Source organism: Sciurus vulgaris, assembly GCF_902686455.1.
Source record: "Sciurus vulgaris genome assembly, chromosome: X".
Taxonomy (NCBI): Eukaryota; Metazoa; Chordata; class Mammalia; order Rodentia; family Sciuridae; genus Sciurus; species Sciurus vulgaris.
The window spans coordinates 43,578,096-43,595,545 of record NC_136471.1 but is presented as its reverse complement, the minus strand read 5'-3'; the positions used below and the strand labels follow the sequence as shown (position 1 = coordinate 43,595,545).

The following is a 17,450-nucleotide window of genomic DNA, read 5'->3' as shown; positions in this document are numbered from 1 at the left end:
AACTGTTTGGTCCACATGTTCTTGGCAAAAATTGTATACAACAGTTGACTCTAGAATTAGGCATTGTAGTTCACATTGTAGTTACACTCAGTTTATATAGATGTCTATATTTTAGCAAGTTACCTAATCTCTCTTCTCAAATCCTCAGTTTTCTTATCTATACAATGACCAAATATACCACTTCACTCAGGAGGGTTCTCTGAGGATGATGTGAGGTCATATGTGGCTAGCACCAGGAGTATAGTAAGTATTCAGTAAATGGTAGTTGATGCTATTGTTTTCCGCACTGTCCTCTCTTTCAGCACCTTCCTCACTTTATTCCTAGGTGCCTCTAGTCCTCAGGGTATTCTTTAACCAAATTCTGCAGCAGGGCTTAACAGTGCCCCATCTTCCAGATCTTTCCTTTTCCCTAATGCAACCTTCCCTATCTTATTTTCAGAGCCCTCCATATTCTCTCCTGGGGTGAATCTGATTCAGCCGGCTAGTTCTTTGTTTGCATGAATTTATGTGTCCTTAAAAGATAACGTTTGTGCTTTAACTGGGGCCTTCGATGATATAACCAAATGGAATAAAAGCATATCAACTTCCCTGACTGCGGCTTTGCCATTGTCTGAGAATAGCATTTTAGATCCTTGCTTCTCAGAGTGTGGTCTGTGGACCAACAGCATGGCCACCACCATGGAATTTTCCAGAATATCAGACCTTGCTCCAGACCTGTTTTAGCAACAACACAGGTAATTCATGTACCCATTAAAGTGTGAGTAGCATTGCTATATAGTAAGGAGCAGCTAACTGAAGAAACAGGTGAGGGCTCCTTTACAGGAAGAAGAGCTTGGACACAAGCTCTTTACAAAGAGGGCACCCAGGGCTGGGGATATGGCTCAGTTGGTAGAGTGCTTGCCTTGCAAGCACAAGGCCCTGGGTTTGGTCCCCAGTACCGCAAAAAAAAAAAAAAAAAAAAACCAAGAGGGCACCCAGAGCAGCTACTTCAGAGCCCCAGGGATGGAGCTCTCATGGCTGCCACTGGGAGAATGTGGTTATCTCATGAGGACTCAGCTGCTAATCTGCCATGCTGGATCTCTGGAGCTTCCAGGAGAGTAAGGCTCCAGTTACTGGAATCAGAGGGCTAATTGGCCCCACGTGGCTCCAAGTCCTGCCAGTTGCAAGGGGAGTGACAAGACTCCCCAAGGAGTCAACCAAATGTAAAGAAAAGGGAGCCAAAGGCAAGGAGAGATGGAGAAATAAAAGTGATGGCTTGAAATGTAACTGTTACATTTCTATCTTCCTGCCCAGAAGTGCAAGGAGGAAGAGCATTAGCCTAGAACCATTTTGTCATCTTCTCAGTTCATCTGTCCTTTTGTTGCATCCTACCTAGCAAGAGTAGTTAGTATGAGCTCCAGCTACCAGTTCTCTTTGGACAGTGATGGGGTGGGGTTCAGTTTAGTCCAAAGAAGCATCAGGGCATCCAGATGGAGTCAGAGACTCCATCTGACTGAGAGTTGACTGAGAGTTGGGTCAGGGAAAGGGCTGCCTGGGAAACAAGGGGATGGAGTGCATTGTGGGACTGTCTCTTAGAAGTAAGGGGTTGGTGGAGGAAGGGCCAGGACAGTGTGAGATGGGTGAGGTTTATCTTTGACTCCCCTTCTCTGCTCCTCTGGCCACCCTGAATAATGCTACCAGTAATATTGCCACCTCTACATTGGTGTGATATGCTTAACTTCCCTAAGTGCTTCTGTAGCCATGATCTCATTTCATTTTCCCAACAATGCAGAGTGAATGGGATCAGAGACAGGTTAATTATGATGTGGGCTGAGCATCCAAGCCAGGCCAGAACATGGAGTGCTGATGGCTGTAGGATTGGAGCAGCCCTGCAGTGGAGACTCTGGATACTGAGAGGGTTTTAGGACCCTGAGAAGATGCAGAGGGTACTGGGCTTGTGGGCTGTGTCCAAGAGATTTGGTTCCAGCTAGACTGTTAATGCGCCCAGCTTTTGTTTCTTCATCTACCTTGGAGGGTGGGGTGGAGGAGGAGGAGTCACCTAGTCTATTTGGCAGGACAGTGAGAGGCTGTGAGGAGATAATGGATGTGAAAGTACCTTTTCTCAAATGAGGTAATGGGTGTAAAAATGCAAAGAACCATATGGATCTAAAGTGTTGTTATCCTTAGGCAGAAGAGAAAGGCTAGACCCTTACGTGGGTCACTGAATGGAGAGGACAAGCCTGGCACAGGGTGATGGAAAACCTTTAGAGACCTTGGGTAGGAAGGAGACAGAATGAAAGTATTGCATGCTTTGGTGCAAAAGAAGAGAAGAAAATAACAGGTCCCAGAAATAAAGCAAGAGGGGAGAGCACAAGTTTGGCTGCTTCCCAATTTTGTCCAGGGTCGCCCTTTTTGAGGGGAACAGTAGCTAAACATCTTTCAAAGTCAAATTGCCTGTTTCCCCCAGGAGGGAAGTCATGTGACTCAGGGACAGCTGAGCTCCTGTCATCCATCACTGCTTGCCTTCAGTGTCTCCCAAATCTCCAGGCATTTAGCAAATTTCAGAGGGACTGAGCTGCAGACACTGAAAGATGCAAACCCCAGGAGGGAAGGGACAGCCTCCATTTGAATTGTAAAGTGGCCTCCTGGTCTGTGAATGGAGGCATTTCCCCTCGCCCGCCCGCCCACCCACCCTAGATGCCCAGGAAGACAGTGTGAGGAAAGGGCTGCTTGCAAAATTGAGGGAGTGAGGGAGGATCCAATTAAGGATAATGAGTCCAGCCCAATAGGGGAAACCTTAAGCAGGGATTAAATAGGCTCCAGTCATACCGAGGGATGTGCCTGTCATGGTGGGAGAAATACTGGGCCCCCTATGGGAAGATGGGGCCTATCCTTGGACAATGTTTGGGTTCTTGTCTTTCTCTCCAACTCTGCCCTTTCCTGGCCAGCCAGCAGAATCCCCACTTCCTCCATGGAGTCTGCTCCAGCTTTTCTACCCCTCCTCTGAACACCCAAGTTGACAGTTATAGAGTTTGTCTGCTAGTCTCAGTGCTTTCAGTCTCTTGTGTGTTGGACACTATTCTTCTCCTCCAGCTGAAATGGAAGCTCTTTTTGTATTTTTTATTTTAGTTTGTTGGTACCAGGGATTAAACCCAGGGGCACTCAACCACTGAGCCACATCCCCAGCCCTTTTTATTTTTTATTTAGAGACAGAATCTCGCTTATTTGCTTAGGGCCTTGGTAAGTTGCTGAGGCTGGCTTTGAACTTGTGTTCCTCCTGCCTCAGCCTCCTGAGCCACTGGGATTACAGGTGTGCACCACTGTGCCTGGGCTGGAAGCTCTTTGTGGACAGAGATCTGTGACTTCTGTGTCCCATGGGGCTCTGGGTTGAGTAGGCACTCAATAAATACTTGTTGATTAACTGACATGAGTCAAAAACCAAAGTAAAATATTCATGTCACAAAAAGCTCATAGATCATCAGTTGCTGTGGCTTTAGGAGGGCCCATTTTTATTAGTGCTGGTGCTACCTCAAGGGCCACTGGAGACTGAAATATTCCCAGCTTCAGAAAAAGGGGCAAAGCTGTGTGGCAGGGACTGAGTACAGGACGATGTACCCAGTGCTTCCTCAGCATGCCGGCATCTACCTTGCCAGTGTTCCTGCTTCTATGCCAGGGGCTGTGCAGCCTCACAGGCACTCATCCACCAGCCTGCCCCACCTGGTGCCCACATCAGAAATGAGCTGGTGTCATCTCAGGAAGAGGCCCTTTAGCACTGATGAGGTTATCTGGCAGGAGGCAAAAGTCTCATTTGGGAAGCAGCCCCAGAACTGAGGCAAGATGGCAGCTGCAGGAATGATGTTCTCTGGCTCCCTTCAAGGCCAAGCTCCTGCCTGCTACCAGAAGCAGAAATAAGAGAGGCGCCAGCCTGAAGCCACCTTTGCAAAGTCCCTGTCCCAGGAGGGTGCCTATCCAGGACACTGGCCAGCCATGTTTCAACTTCTGAATGGTTTCAGTTATAAAGTGATCATTTGTCTCATCAGGGTGGGAGGGAGAGAGATAGCTTCTGAATTCACTTTCTGGAGACTTGACCTCATCCCAGCATCCCCCACCGTCCTCCCCTAAGGGGTGAGAGACAATCTCCAAGCCAGCTTGGGTGCAGCCCAAGTCGATGTGGCTTGATGCAAATCAGCCAGTCTGTTTTCCTTCCCAAGTTCTGGTATGATGGAGACAACTTCAGGCTTCTTTGCTGGACTATGAATTTCTTTTTCATACAGTTACTCTAAGTCTTCTCCACTTCCCCCACAAATAGTCCTAAGGCTCCACTATAATTACTTGATTTGTGTCCTGATAAACAACCTCACTGCTTGAAACCATTTGCCGCTGATGAATTTGGTATTCTTAGCTAGTCGACAGTTACCTCACATAGTGTCAAAACCTCCTACTTTTTTAACAAACTTCATACTAGTTTGATTAATCAAATCCTGGCCCTCCATATCTTGTTCTGAAGGGCCCTGCCTGGGACCTTAAATTTAGAGAATATACATACTCATGCAAGGGAATCTAAGCCCATATGGTAGGCCCCTCTATTCCACCTCCACCTGCCCTACCCTTCCCTTGGACCATTGTTCCCCTTTCATGTCCCGCCTAGTGCCCAGTGCTCTCACAGTGCCCCAGCACCCTCACCCTCAGGGCTTTTCATCTGAACACTACGTTCAGGCCTATCTTTGCCTGCAGTATGTCTCACCCTGGCCCATGTAGAAGCTTTATAAAGCTCTTGTGTAATTCCTAAGCTTCAGTAACTTTTAAGTTGTGGGCATCTGGAGAACAATCTGTAATCTCTCCCAGGTGTTAGGGTACCATTTTCTCTTCTGCCAGTTCCTCTGAGCTTCAGGTCTGTCAGCAGCACAGGGATACATTTCCCCTTCTAGCCCACAGGAATCATTTTCCAGCTGTCCCATTCAATGAAGTAAGTTGGCATGATGTACCATTGTCTAAAGTAGTGGTCCTAAACATGAGCATACTTGTTTATATATGCCACCGCAATAGTTCCTTTTTAGATACCACCTAAGAGATATTAAAGTTTCAAATTACTCAAGGATTTCGTGAAGATGTCCCACATTGTGGAATGACTTCACATTCCTTTACCACTTATCCGTCAGTTTATGTGGCCCATTCCCTCAAGATTTTGGTTCCCCTTAGGGAGTTAATAGCCAAGTAACATGGGTGATGCTGGTTGACTTCAGAACCGCACATTTGCACTTAGGGTTTTTCTGGAGTCCCAGTGCCTAAAGGAATGGTCTGACTCTTAATTTCAGACTCCATGGCACCCATTTCTTCTACTGGCTCCAAGCCTGAGGTCAAGTGACTTCTCCTTCCTAGATTCCTCTTTCTCCAATCTGAAATATGAGGCTGTCATCACCTCTGTTGGTTCCAGAAGATTTAGGAAGTTAAACTGTGACCTCTCAGGTGCTGTGGCCAGAACCCTAACCAATGTCCCACCCAACTGGTTCTGAGGTTTAGTTCCCTTTGCATCTTGTTTTGCTCCCATCTTCCCCTTCCCCCAGTCATGTGATGCAGGAAGAGAGCGCAAATGATATGGAATGTGAGCAACAGCCAGCAGAGACGCTGCGACAAGTGACCATTCACCGAGACCCTATATATGGCTTTGGCTTCGTGGCCGGCAGTGAGAGGCCTGTGGTGGTTCGATCTGTGAGGCCAGGTAGGTGTCCCTTGTAGTGTCCCTCTAGCCCTAGCTCTATCCTGCCACACCATCTGTCTGCCCAGAGAGCAGAGCGTTCAAGTACACTGTGTTCCTGAAGAATTCATGAAGAGTAGGTAAATGCTTGCTGACCATTAACTGTGTTTAAGACTAATTGGCCCAAACCATTGAGGTAGCTTGGAGCCTTAGAGGCTGCAGTTGATTGTTTAATAGGATCTGGGTCCTAATAAATCTTCTCTTTGAACAGAACAATCAAAGAAGAGCATAATGCTTTGGATGATAAAGTTCCATTTATTCAGTTCAACAAGTATTTATAGATCACCTTTTCTAAGCTCAGCAATGTGGCAGGGAAGTACAAGACACAGTTCCTGTCCATAAGAATCTAACCATCAGGCTGTGGAGACTGGTAAAAACTCATGAAATAAGCTGGGCACAGTGGTGCACACCTGTAATCTCTGAAACTCAGGAGGCTGAAGCAGGAGGATCACAAGTTTGAGGCCAACCTTAGCAAATTAGTGAGACCCTATCTCAAACCAAAAAGTAAAAAGGGCTGGGGAATTAACTCAGTGCTAAAGCACCCCTGCATTCAATCTCCAATACCACAAAAGAAAAAAAAATGAAATAGATCTGCCACTGAAGACTGGAATTAGCATAGAGACCACAGATGAGATAGGAAGGGGGAGGAGAATGAAATCTCTAAATGCCCCAGTGGCAATAAAAACAACACCATTGATTAAACATCTACTTACTATGCACTTTACATCATCTTGTTTAATCCTCACAGCCAAGCTTGCAAGGTAAGTAAGTAATACCTTTCCCATTGCACAAATGAGGAAACTGAGGCATTGAGGAGAAGGAATGACATGTCCAGGGTCACCATGCTAGGAAGCAGCAGTGCCAGTGCTTGCTCCAGTGTCTGTCTTATGCCATGAGGAGGAAAGAGGGACTTGATTGGGATCCTGGGGGATGGAACAAGCAAAACCCCCCCTAAACACTGAATGAAACAGGAAAATATTGAAGCACTGTTTTGTTCCAAATCTGCTATCATTGACAGAAGATAGACAGAAAGGAGCTTTATTCCCGAATTGCTGGGCCTGAGGCTTTAGATGTTTACAACAGTTTCTCGCTCAGTCAAGAGGAGCAGCCAGAGTACAAACTGGTCTTGCAGAAATTTGATGAATTTTGCAATCCTCAAAGGAAAAGAAAAATATTGTGTAAATGTGCTTCAACTAGAGGCCACAGAGAAAAAAAATATTCAATACAGAAGCATGGGGCTGACCTAAGGCTCCCAAATCAGTCATTCAGTTTGGCAGGAGAGTTTTGAGTCTCTGATCAGAAATCAGATTTGACCTGGGAAAGAAGGACCAGATAAAACTTAGTAGCAGACCACCAGGCATCCCTGCTTTAGCTTCAAAGGAGACAGAATCACAATTTGTAGGGCCAGAGAAAGCTCCTAGGCCTGGGGGGGGGGGTCAACTGCAAAAGGTATAAGATAAAGATGAAGGAGGAGTTGGAGGGGTGAAGAGAAGACTCCAGGGTAGAGCCACAAAGAACCATACGGTAACAGGCACAGCCCTATTAGAGATTCGGGCTGAACCACATTGCAGCATCTGCTCAGGCAGCTGCCAAGTGGTTCAGTGTTTGAGAACGTAAGAAAAGTCAAAGAAGTATTTTACGCAGGAGCAATTGTAATTTGGTAAGCCAACAAACCATTAGTGAAAGGATAGTAGATTGAATGTTACCAGTGCCATCAAGGGCCAAGGCCTGCAGAGGAGGAAAATTTCCATGAGGACCTCTTCTATAGTAAGGGGGAGGTGGAGAGATGGAGATAGGGCAGGAAGGAGGGAGGGAAGGAAGGAATGCAATAGGTAGAGTGGCCTCCGCCTAAGAGCCTGGTATTTTTGACAGAAGTAGATAGAAAGAATGAAATGAATTGAAGGAATTATCCCTTCAAGGATGTGATAACTACCATTTATTGAATTCTTACCAACATCAATTAACTGTTTTAAGTACTATACATTCATCATTTCATTTATCCTCCCAACATGCTTATGATGTGTACGTACTATTATTTTCCCATTTTGCAGAGAAGGTAAGAGAAACTCAGAAACATTCACCCAATGTCACATAAGTAGTGGATTAATTGCAGGTTTGGGATTCGAGACCAGGTCTGGCCGCAAAGAGTTTACTCTTCACTACCACTCTTTCCACTACTGAAGTCACTCACTGGCAGGAGACTGTGTTGGCCTAGAGAGTTCATGGCCATTGCTGTCAGAGTGGTGACTCCTGCTGGCCATGATGGCTCAGCCTTCCTCACCACACAGGGTCGTGGCTCCAGAGCCATTGGGCTGTCCTCAGGCGACATATTTGCTGTATATATTCATGTTTTCAGAATTTGGGCAGCACCCTTGTTTTTAGAGAGATAGAGAAGTTGGGAATCTGCCTTTTAAAAGTAGACACAAATGAGAGTTGAAGCTGGTTTAAGGGTGGGACATGTCATTAAACATTTCTTTCTGGTTTGAGTCAGGCCAGATCTGACCTCTCATTCTCTGAGACTGAAAAACATCTATCCAAAAAGGTTTTGCTGAACAGCAGAAGCAGTACAGCCTCATACCATCCCTCTATCCCTACCATTTCCCCCAACCAAGAAGTATATATGCTAGGTGCAGTGGTACATGCCTGTGATCCCAGTGACCCGGGAAACTGAGGCAGGAGGATCACAAGTTCAAGGCCAACCTCAGCAACTTAAGAAGATCCTGTCTCAAAATTAAAAAGGGCTGGGGCTGCAGCTCGGTGGTAAAGCATGCCTGTGTTAAATTCCCAAGTACCATACAAAAAAGTATAGCTCTCAGCTAGGTCTACTTTCTGAAGCTCAGCAGTAGAGATGGGAAAGGGAGAAAGCAAATAAATTTCCAGATGTCCAAGAATTCATGCATTGTTTTCCTCATTTATTGAACAGTAGCATCTTTCAATGTTGAAGAAGATTAAACCCTTTAAGTCTTTTAGTCCATCCCCCTGTCTCTGAGCAAGTGAATGCCTAAACCATTCCAGACCAGAAAGTATGAATAATATTCGAGGAAGAAGTTTCCTCCCCCTCCTCCTGTCACCTGTAACATCCCCAGCAGTCTGAAAGTCTGTGTTCCTCTTTAGAACCAAGCCAGTAAAGCACTTACTAACCTTGTCTGAATATGAGGTCTGGGCTTGGGACCTTTTGCCACCACACCACACCCAGTCAAACAAGGCCCGCTGCATTCTCTTTCTTTGTTGTTATTCTGCCCTCCCATCTTCCATAAGGAGCAGCCAAGAGCATCATTTCCTGCAGGCCTTGCAAGTCTCCCTCAGGCACCGTGGCTCTTGCCCAGACTTGTGCTTTCCCAGCAGTAGCTCGAAGCTCTCACGCCTCTCTCCTCTCCTCTGCAGGAGGCCCCTCTGAGGACAAGCTGCTGGCTGGTGACCAGATTGTGGCTATTAATGAGGAGGACGTGAGTGAAGCCCCCAGGGAGAGGTTCATAGAACTCATCAGGTAACAGGGGCCTCTGGGGCCTTGGCAGGAGCTGAGTAGTATTCCCCACCCCTAGGTCTAGGTCTACCACTATCCTCCCTGGCCCCCAAAGAGGAAACATTCCAGGCAAATAGACCCAGCCAGGGCTCCTGGCTACCCAGAACTATAGGGCACAACCAGTCAGGGTTAGCAGAAGCTTCACAGACTCTGGCTTCAACTTGCTCTGATGATGTGAGTAGGCACAAAGAAGAATCTCCTCCTACAGCCTCACCTCTACCCTCCCCAACTCCTCACATGAGCCCCTTTGTGTTGGGGTTACTATGCAGTGGGACAGACCAAGTGACTGGTGAGAATAAACAAGACATTAAAAGAATACTCTGAGATCAGTAAAGACATTATTCCCACCTCCCCATCCCATCCCATAGTCTCTCTCTCTCTCTCTCTCTCTCTCTCTCTCTCTCTCACACACACACACACACACACACACACACACACACACACACACGGAGAAAATCAGATTCCTTCCCAGGGGATTGAGAAATGGAACCTACTGTTGTGGATTATCCCCTTGTTGTTTGTGACACCTTAATGTCCATCCTCCCCAGATAGAAGCAGGTGAGAGAGGAAGGGAGTATTCAGGGGACCACTGCATCTGCGAATGGAGAGTAATCACATTGTCTTTGCCTGTCCCTTACCACTATACACATTCCACACACATGACACGCACAATCCCCTTTCCCCCACTCGCACCATGTGCTCATATACTTCCATAGTTTGTTGATATGGAACAAGAGGATAAAGGTGAAGACAATAAAGGTTATGTGTTAACCTTGGCTTTGGGGATGCTGGCTATCCTCAAATGGGACCATGTCCTCTGTCTGTCTCTCTGTCTCTGTTTCTTCTGTCTCTGTCTCTCTCTCTCCCTTATGTATTCTCATTCCATCTCTGCCTCCATCTCCCTCAATCCTCTACCCGTCGATTCAGAGTATTTTCATTCTACTCATCCTTCTGGGAATCCCCAAAGCCTACTTTGTCCCAGAGTCCCTCCCTAGCTTTCAAAAGACTTAGCATTCTGCATATGGTATAGCACCCTCTTCTCAGCTCTAAAGGGGTTTGGAATGCCCCATCCAGAAATCCAAAACAGGTCTTCCACAGCATCTTCCCTCCAGTCCAACATGTGTCTGGTCCCTGATGACCTTCTGTTTGTCTCTTCTCCAAGTCCAATTGTCCATGCATTCCCCCACACTTCACCCTCCATCCTCCACCCTCAACCACCACATTGATATGGGGTGAATTCTTTTCACCCCATTAGGTTATACTGGAATTCTTTAAGCCTGATCACCTGAAAGTCTACTTTGCCTCTAGTGAACATCTTTGTACCTAGAACAAAATAGCCTAATTTTTTTGAGGGATTCCAGGGTTCTTTTGATAACTTCAGGGGCTGGTGGGTCATTCTTTCAATGATTTACTGAGTATCTGTTATGTGCCAGGCACCATTTTAGGTACTGAAGATACAGCACTGAGTAAAAGACAAAAATCCCTGACTCATTGGAATTTATATTCTGGTAGATACCCACACTTAGCAGTGAACCAGATAAATAATTGTACAGTGTATTAGAAGTCAATAAATGTTATCGAAGAATAGAAAGTAGACTGGGGTAAAGAGGGTTGAGAGTGCTGGACACAAAGTTACAGAATGTCCAGTTTGGGCTTCATTGAGAAGGTGGCATTTGAAGAAAGACTTGAAGGAGGCGAAGGTGTTGGAGAAAGTGAAGAACAGTACAAAGACCCTAAGGCAGGAGTGTGTCTGGCCTGATTAAGGAACAGGGGAGGAGCCAGTGTGACTGGCGTCAGGTAAGGAAGGGGAAGAGTTGTGGAAGATAGGTCCAGATTAAGGAGAGCCTTGTAAGCCATCATAAATGAATGGGGAAACATAGTTGGGGCTGGAGCAGATAAGCCACATGACTTGCGTTATGCCCCTTCCCTGTTCAAGATAAAGGATTTTCCTCAGTCTTTTCCCTGTAACACAACTCTCCTTGGGAACTTCAAGACTTTGAAGCTGATTCATGCCTGGACTTTGCATCATTGAATATGAAAACTGTTCAGAGTCCTTAAGCAAGGGGCCTAGGCATTTCTCAAATGCCCAGAATCAAGTCTGTCTTAACACTACTTCTTGAATGCCTTTATTCCCATAAACATTTGAAAAAAGTCAACAAGGAAAGGGGAAGCTCCTTCGGGGCGAACTATTTCCATTTCTTTTAGTTCTTTTACAGGATTATGTATTCCTGGGAGAGAATTTTCATACCTCATAGGCTCTTTGATCGCTGGCATAATTCTTGTCGGAAGAGTTTCAAATTCTTCATCCTTTTGAATATTTGCTATCTGGAGAGAGTCTTGGCTTCCATCTGTTGCTCCCTGGCTCTCATTTTTTTCTGCTCCCTCAATTAAAACAAATCTGCTGAGTATGAGTCATGCTGACCAAATGACCTCCTTTGGGTTTTTCCTTTGAATTTCTCCTCCTACTTAAATACCAAATTGCCAATAATCGTTGTACATGGTTCCCAGGATCCAGTGTTTGGATGCCGTGTGCATTCCATAATTCAGGCCTTTAGTTTTCCTTGAGAATGTTCTACTCCACAGATAAAATTGCTCCTAAAGTTTGGGGATTTCTACAGAGAGAATGTGAGAAGGAATATAAAAAGAAGACCTGAAAAATGACAACCCCAGAGGTAATAGTAATACCATCATCAGATGCCTGCATGAACCTATATGGATGGTTTGTGTCAGACTCCACAAATGATGAGAGGCAAGACATCCATGCAGATACTCAGATTACCCTCTGTCCTAATCCATATCCTTGAATGCAACCCAGGGGAAAATTCTGGTGTTGCTTCCTATACTAGATGAATACCTAGTGCATGATACACTGCTCTCCTGTTCCCTCTTTTCTCTGTAGGAGCGCTAAGGAATTCATCGTTCTTACAGTTCTGCACACTCATCAGGTGAGTGAGCCTGTTTGCCATCTGTCCTTCCTTCTTACTGACAAGAGATGACCCTGTATCAGAAAGCAACAGCACGGGAAGAGGGGGGATCAGACACTAGGACCAACAAGGATGATCCTAGGAGTCAAGGATTCAGGAGTGAATTTAAAGAATACTTTATAGAGATCATGTCTACTCTAACATCAAAGGCTGAAGATTTTAAAGGACTGTGCAGTGCTGTATTCCCTCTCCTGTCCCCTGTTTTACCCACTTAAGCTGTCCACTGCCTCCATTCCAAATCTACTTCTACTTTTTTTTGTTGTGTACCATCCAAATTTATCTATCTAGTGTCCAACTCTCATAAAGCCCTGGAGGATGGTGGGTGTTAGTATTATTCATGCATATAAGTATTTACTAAGCAACCTATGACATATAAGTTACAGCACCATATGTGAAGACTTTCACATAAAATTCCTGAGAGGTACATTGGACAAAGAGATTCATCTTTGTCCTAGGACAGTCACTAACTGGCTCTGTGAGCTTGGGTGGGTCAGTTCCCATTTCTTTTTTTTTTTTTTTTTTTTTATTGTAAACAAATGGGATACATGTTGTTTCTCTGTTTGTACATGGCGTAAAGGCATACCATTTGTGTAATCATAAATTTACATAGGGTAATGTTGTTTGATTCATTCTGTTATTTTTTCCCTTCCCCCCACCCCTCCCACCCCAGTTCCCATTTCTAAATCTATTTTTTCATCTGTAAATTAAGAAGTTCATAGAATAGTGTTTCCTAAATAAGCCTGACCACAATTGTCTATGGGACTACTTATTAAAAGTAAAAATATTTTGAGCAGGGCACAGTGGTATGTACCTGCAGTCCCAGCTACTTGGGAGGCGGAGACAGGAGGATTTCTTGAGCCCAGGAGTTCAAGGCCAACCTGGGCAGCATGGCGAGACTCCATCTCAAAATTTTTTTAAAAAAATTAATGGAAACAGGGTTGAGGGCACTTGTCTAACACGTGTGAGGCCCTGGGTTCAATCTCCATCACCACCAAAAAATAATAATCACATTAAATACTAAAAGTAAAAATCTTCAGGTCCCTCTCCTCAAGCATTGGATTCAGAAAGCCTAGTGTCCATTACTAGGATACATCCTGATTGCAATCACACTTGAATGCACAAATCCAGATGTAAAACTTCCACATGCAAAACTCACAGCCCTCACTCCACCTCCAGCCCATCTTTCCCTGGTACTAATAGCCCAATCCCTGGACGAGGCTACACCTGAAGTGGACCTTGAGGGAGGGGAAGGAATTCCCTGGCATGGAGTGAGGGAAAGGTTTTTCAAAAAGAGACAGTATTTCTATGCAAAGCCAGGCAATGGAGCACAGGTGTGGGGCCTAAGCTTGAGTCAGGGGGTCCAGGCTCAAATCAAGCCCAGCAGTGAATATCTCACCCTAAGGCCCCCAGCCCTCTTCTGAGCCTGTGTGAACTTCACCTACATATATACACTCATGTATATGATCAAATATACATATATATCCTTACAAATACACATACATGCATCCCTATTGTGCAATAAACTCACATACACACACACTTGCTTACATACACTTTCACTTATACACTCATGCATTCACGCACACATACACATTGTTGGACACATACACATACATCTCACATATAAATACTCACACATACAATGCTCCCAGGCAGGCCTCACACAATTGCAATTCTCTGACTCTGGCCAGAAGACCCCACCCTTTCATGGGTGTCATCAATAGCCCCCTTCTCATTTTACTGCATATGTGCTGTTGTCAAATGGTCAGTGGGGAGTTGGTTCCCAACAACTGCCCCCACAATCTCCTGTCTTGAAAATGTCCGCCAAGAGCTGGGTGCAGTGGCGCATGTCTGTGATCCCACAGGCTCAGGAGGCTGAGGCAGGAGGATTGCAAGTTCAAAGCCAGCCTCAGCAACTTAGGGAGGCCCTAAGCAACTTGGTGAGACCCTGTCACTAAATGAAATGTAAAAAAGGGTTGGGGATGTGGCTCAGTGGTTAATGCCCCTGGGTTCAATCCTTGGTACCTCCCCTTAAAAAAAAAGAAAAGAAAATGGCTACCAGTTGTCCCCCAAAAGCATGGTTTTTGTATGGTTACAATATATTGGTCTGATCAGAGACACATTATAGGGTACTCTGTTAGTCAGGTCTCCTCAAATGTCACCTCCTTGCAAAAGCCTTCCTTGACTACCCTTTTTGTTTTGTTTTGTTTTTGTGCCGGGGATTGAACCCAGGGGTGCTTAACCACTGAGCCACATCCCCGGCCCTTTTGGTATTTTATTTAGAGACAAGATCTCACTGAGTTGCTTAGGGCCTTGATAAGTTGCTGAGGCTGGCTTTGAATTCATGATCCTCCTGACTCAGTCTCCCAAGCTACTGGGATTATGGGCATGCTCCACAGCATCTGGCCTTGACTGCCCTTTCTAAGATAGCATCTACCAGTCATTATCTCCTGATAGTGCTTAACTTTTCATCATTGGTGAAATATATTTTTAACTTTTTTCATTTGAAATCATTGTGAATTCACAAAAAGTTGCAAATCTAGTACACAGACATATTGTGTATCCTTTACCCTGCTGCTCCCAGTAGGTACAACTTTCATAACTATAGTGCAATATCAAAATCAGGAAATTAACATTGTTTCAATTAGCTTATATAGTTCAATATGAATTATACACGTATACACGATGTGTATCAGATGTGTAGGTTTGTGTATCCACCACCACAATCAAGACACTGGGCCAGCAACAAATACATGAAAAAATGTTCATCATTAGCAATTAGGGAAATGCAAATCAAAACTACACTGAGATTTCATCTCATACCAGCCAGAATGGCAGTCATCAAGAATACAAACAATACTAACTGTTAGAGAAAGGGGAACAATTTTACACTGTTGGCAGAATTGTAAATTAGTACAAACACTATGAAAATCACTATGGAGGTTTCTCCAAGACTAGGCATGGAACCACCATATGACCCAGCTATACTACTCCTTGGAATTTATCCTAAAGAATTAAAGTCAGCATACTATAATGATACATGCATACCCATGTTTATGGCAGCACAATTCACAAGAGCCAAATTATGGAACCTGCCTAATGTCTATCAAAAGATTAATGAATAAAGAAAATGTGGTACTGGGTATTCTGTACTTCTGAAATCCCAGCAACTCAGGAGACCGAGGCAAGAGGATTGCAAGTTTGAGGCCAGCCTTACCATTTAGCAACACACTGTGTAGAAATAAAAAAGATTGGGGCCGTAGCTCAGTAGTAGATCACCCCTATGTTCAATCCCCAATGCCAAAAAAATTTAACTGAAAAAGTTTGACACGAAAAAGGACCCTTATGTTGTCCTTTTACTGACATACCCATTTCCCCCATTCCCTCCTGAAATCCCTGTCAACCACTAATCTGTTCTCCATTTCTGTAATGTCATCATTTCAAGAATATTACATAAATGGAATAATATAGTATAATATCCTATGTAATCTTTGGGCATTGGCTTTTTTCACTCAGCATAATGCCCTTGAGATTTATCAAACTTGTCAATATTTTGTTCCTTTCATTGCACACTAGTATTCCATGGTGTGGATATACCACAGTTTGTTTAATCATCTACCCATTGACAGGTATCCAGGCTATTTCTCAGTTTTTGGCTATTATTAATGAAGCTGCTGTAAACATTTATGTACAGGATTTTGTGAGCATAATTTTTCATTTCTCAAGAGTGTGATTGCTGGTTCATTTACTAAGTATATGTTTGTTTATTGAGGAACAGCAAGATTATTTTACATTCCCATGAAATGTATATTTATATGTTTCTTATCTACATTCCTCATTAGAATGTGAGCTCCACAAAGGGTAGGAACAGTTGTATTATTATTTTTATTATTATTATCATTATTATTATTATTATTACTGTAACCCCTAGCAGCTGAAACAGCACCTGGCACAGTAGACACTAATAAATATCGGTTGAAGGAATGAAGGAAAACCAGCTTCCTAAAAAGCAACCTAAACTTAAATGCCCAAACTTAGGTACAGAATAAAGAACCTAACCCCCCCCCCCACCATCTCCATGCTAACTTTCCCATCTCAGTTCCTCCAACACTCCCTTGTCCCCAATTCTAATGCTTCCACTTGTCCCATCCCATGGCCCCTTTGCCATGGCCAGACTAGTTTCCTTCTCTTCCTTGTACATTTTTTATGTCTTCTGCCCAGCAGACTTTTGTCATTGTACTCTTCCACATCTCTTCCGATAACATCTGTTTCCTTTAAAACCTGGATGGATACTCGTGTTTTCCAAATGGCTTTGTCTGACTAACCCCAATGAGAGTTTCTCATTCATTCATTCATTCATTCATTCATTCATTCATTCATTCAACAAGCAATTGTTGAATACCTGCTGTTCTGGATACTCTTTAATGTCTTTTTGGGGGGGTGGGCACCAGGGATTGAAACCAGGGACACTTAATCCCCAGCACTTTTTATTTTTTGACAAAGGACCTCACTAAGTTGCTTAGGGCCTCACCTTATTTGCTGAGGCTGGCTTTGAACTTGTGATCCTCCTGCCTCAACCTGTTCTGGGCATTCTTATAGGCTGGAAATGTAACAGTACATGGGAAAGACATGGTTGCTGACCTCCCAAAGTTTACATTCTATTCCTTGACCTTATGCTTAGCCTGGGAGTATAGAAGTGAGCAAATACACACACACACACACACACTCTCTCTCTCTCTCTCTCTCTCTCTCTCTCTCTCTCTCTCTCTCTCTCTCAGGTGATAGTCAAAACTTTTAACAACCTGAGCCAGATATAGTGGCACACACCTATAACCCCAGCAACTCAGGAGGCTGGGGCAGGAGGATTGCAAGTTTGAGCCCAGCCCAGGAAACTTAGTGATACACAATGGAATATTACTCAGCCTTAAAGGAGAATAAATTTATGGCATTTGCAGGTAAATGGATGGAGTTGGAGAATATCATGCTAAGAAAAATAAGCCAATCCCAAAAAAACAAAGACCAAGTGTTTTCCCTGATATGTGGATGCTGATTCATAATGGGGGGGGGGGCAAGGGAAGAATGGAAGAACTTTAGATTGGGCAGAGGGGAGTGAGGGTAGGGGAGGGATTATGGGGTTGGGAAAGATGGGGGAATGAGACAGCTATTATTACCCTATATACATGTAAGATTACATGAATGATGTGCCTCT

The 17,450-nt window shown here is 44.4% G+C and overlaps 1 protein-coding gene across 10 annotated transcripts in view; it reads left to right on the top strand.

Moving 5' to 3' along the window:
• Positions 1-17,450, top strand: part of FRMPD3 (FERM and PDZ domain containing 3) — a 143,264-nt gene that overhangs the window by 65,332 nt on the left and 60,482 nt on the right. For 2 of the 10 annotated variants that reach the window (XM_079123696.1, XM_079123694.1), the window contains exons 2-4: positions 5,544-5,698; positions 9,119-9,221; positions 12,157-12,202. The exons of 3 other annotated variants lie outside the window; for them this stretch is intronic. In XM_079123696.1, coding sequence (XP_078979822.1) covers positions 5,551-5,698; positions 9,119-9,221; positions 12,157-12,202 — 297 coding nt within the window. In that variant the 5' untranslated portion in view covers positions 5,544-5,550. Of the gene's footprint in view, positions 1-5,543; positions 5,699-9,010; positions 9,222-12,156; positions 12,203-17,450 lie in introns of those variants that run through there. 5 more of the 10 variants (XM_079123701.1, XM_079123699.1, XM_079123702.1 and 2 more) reach the window with 5 other exon arrangements.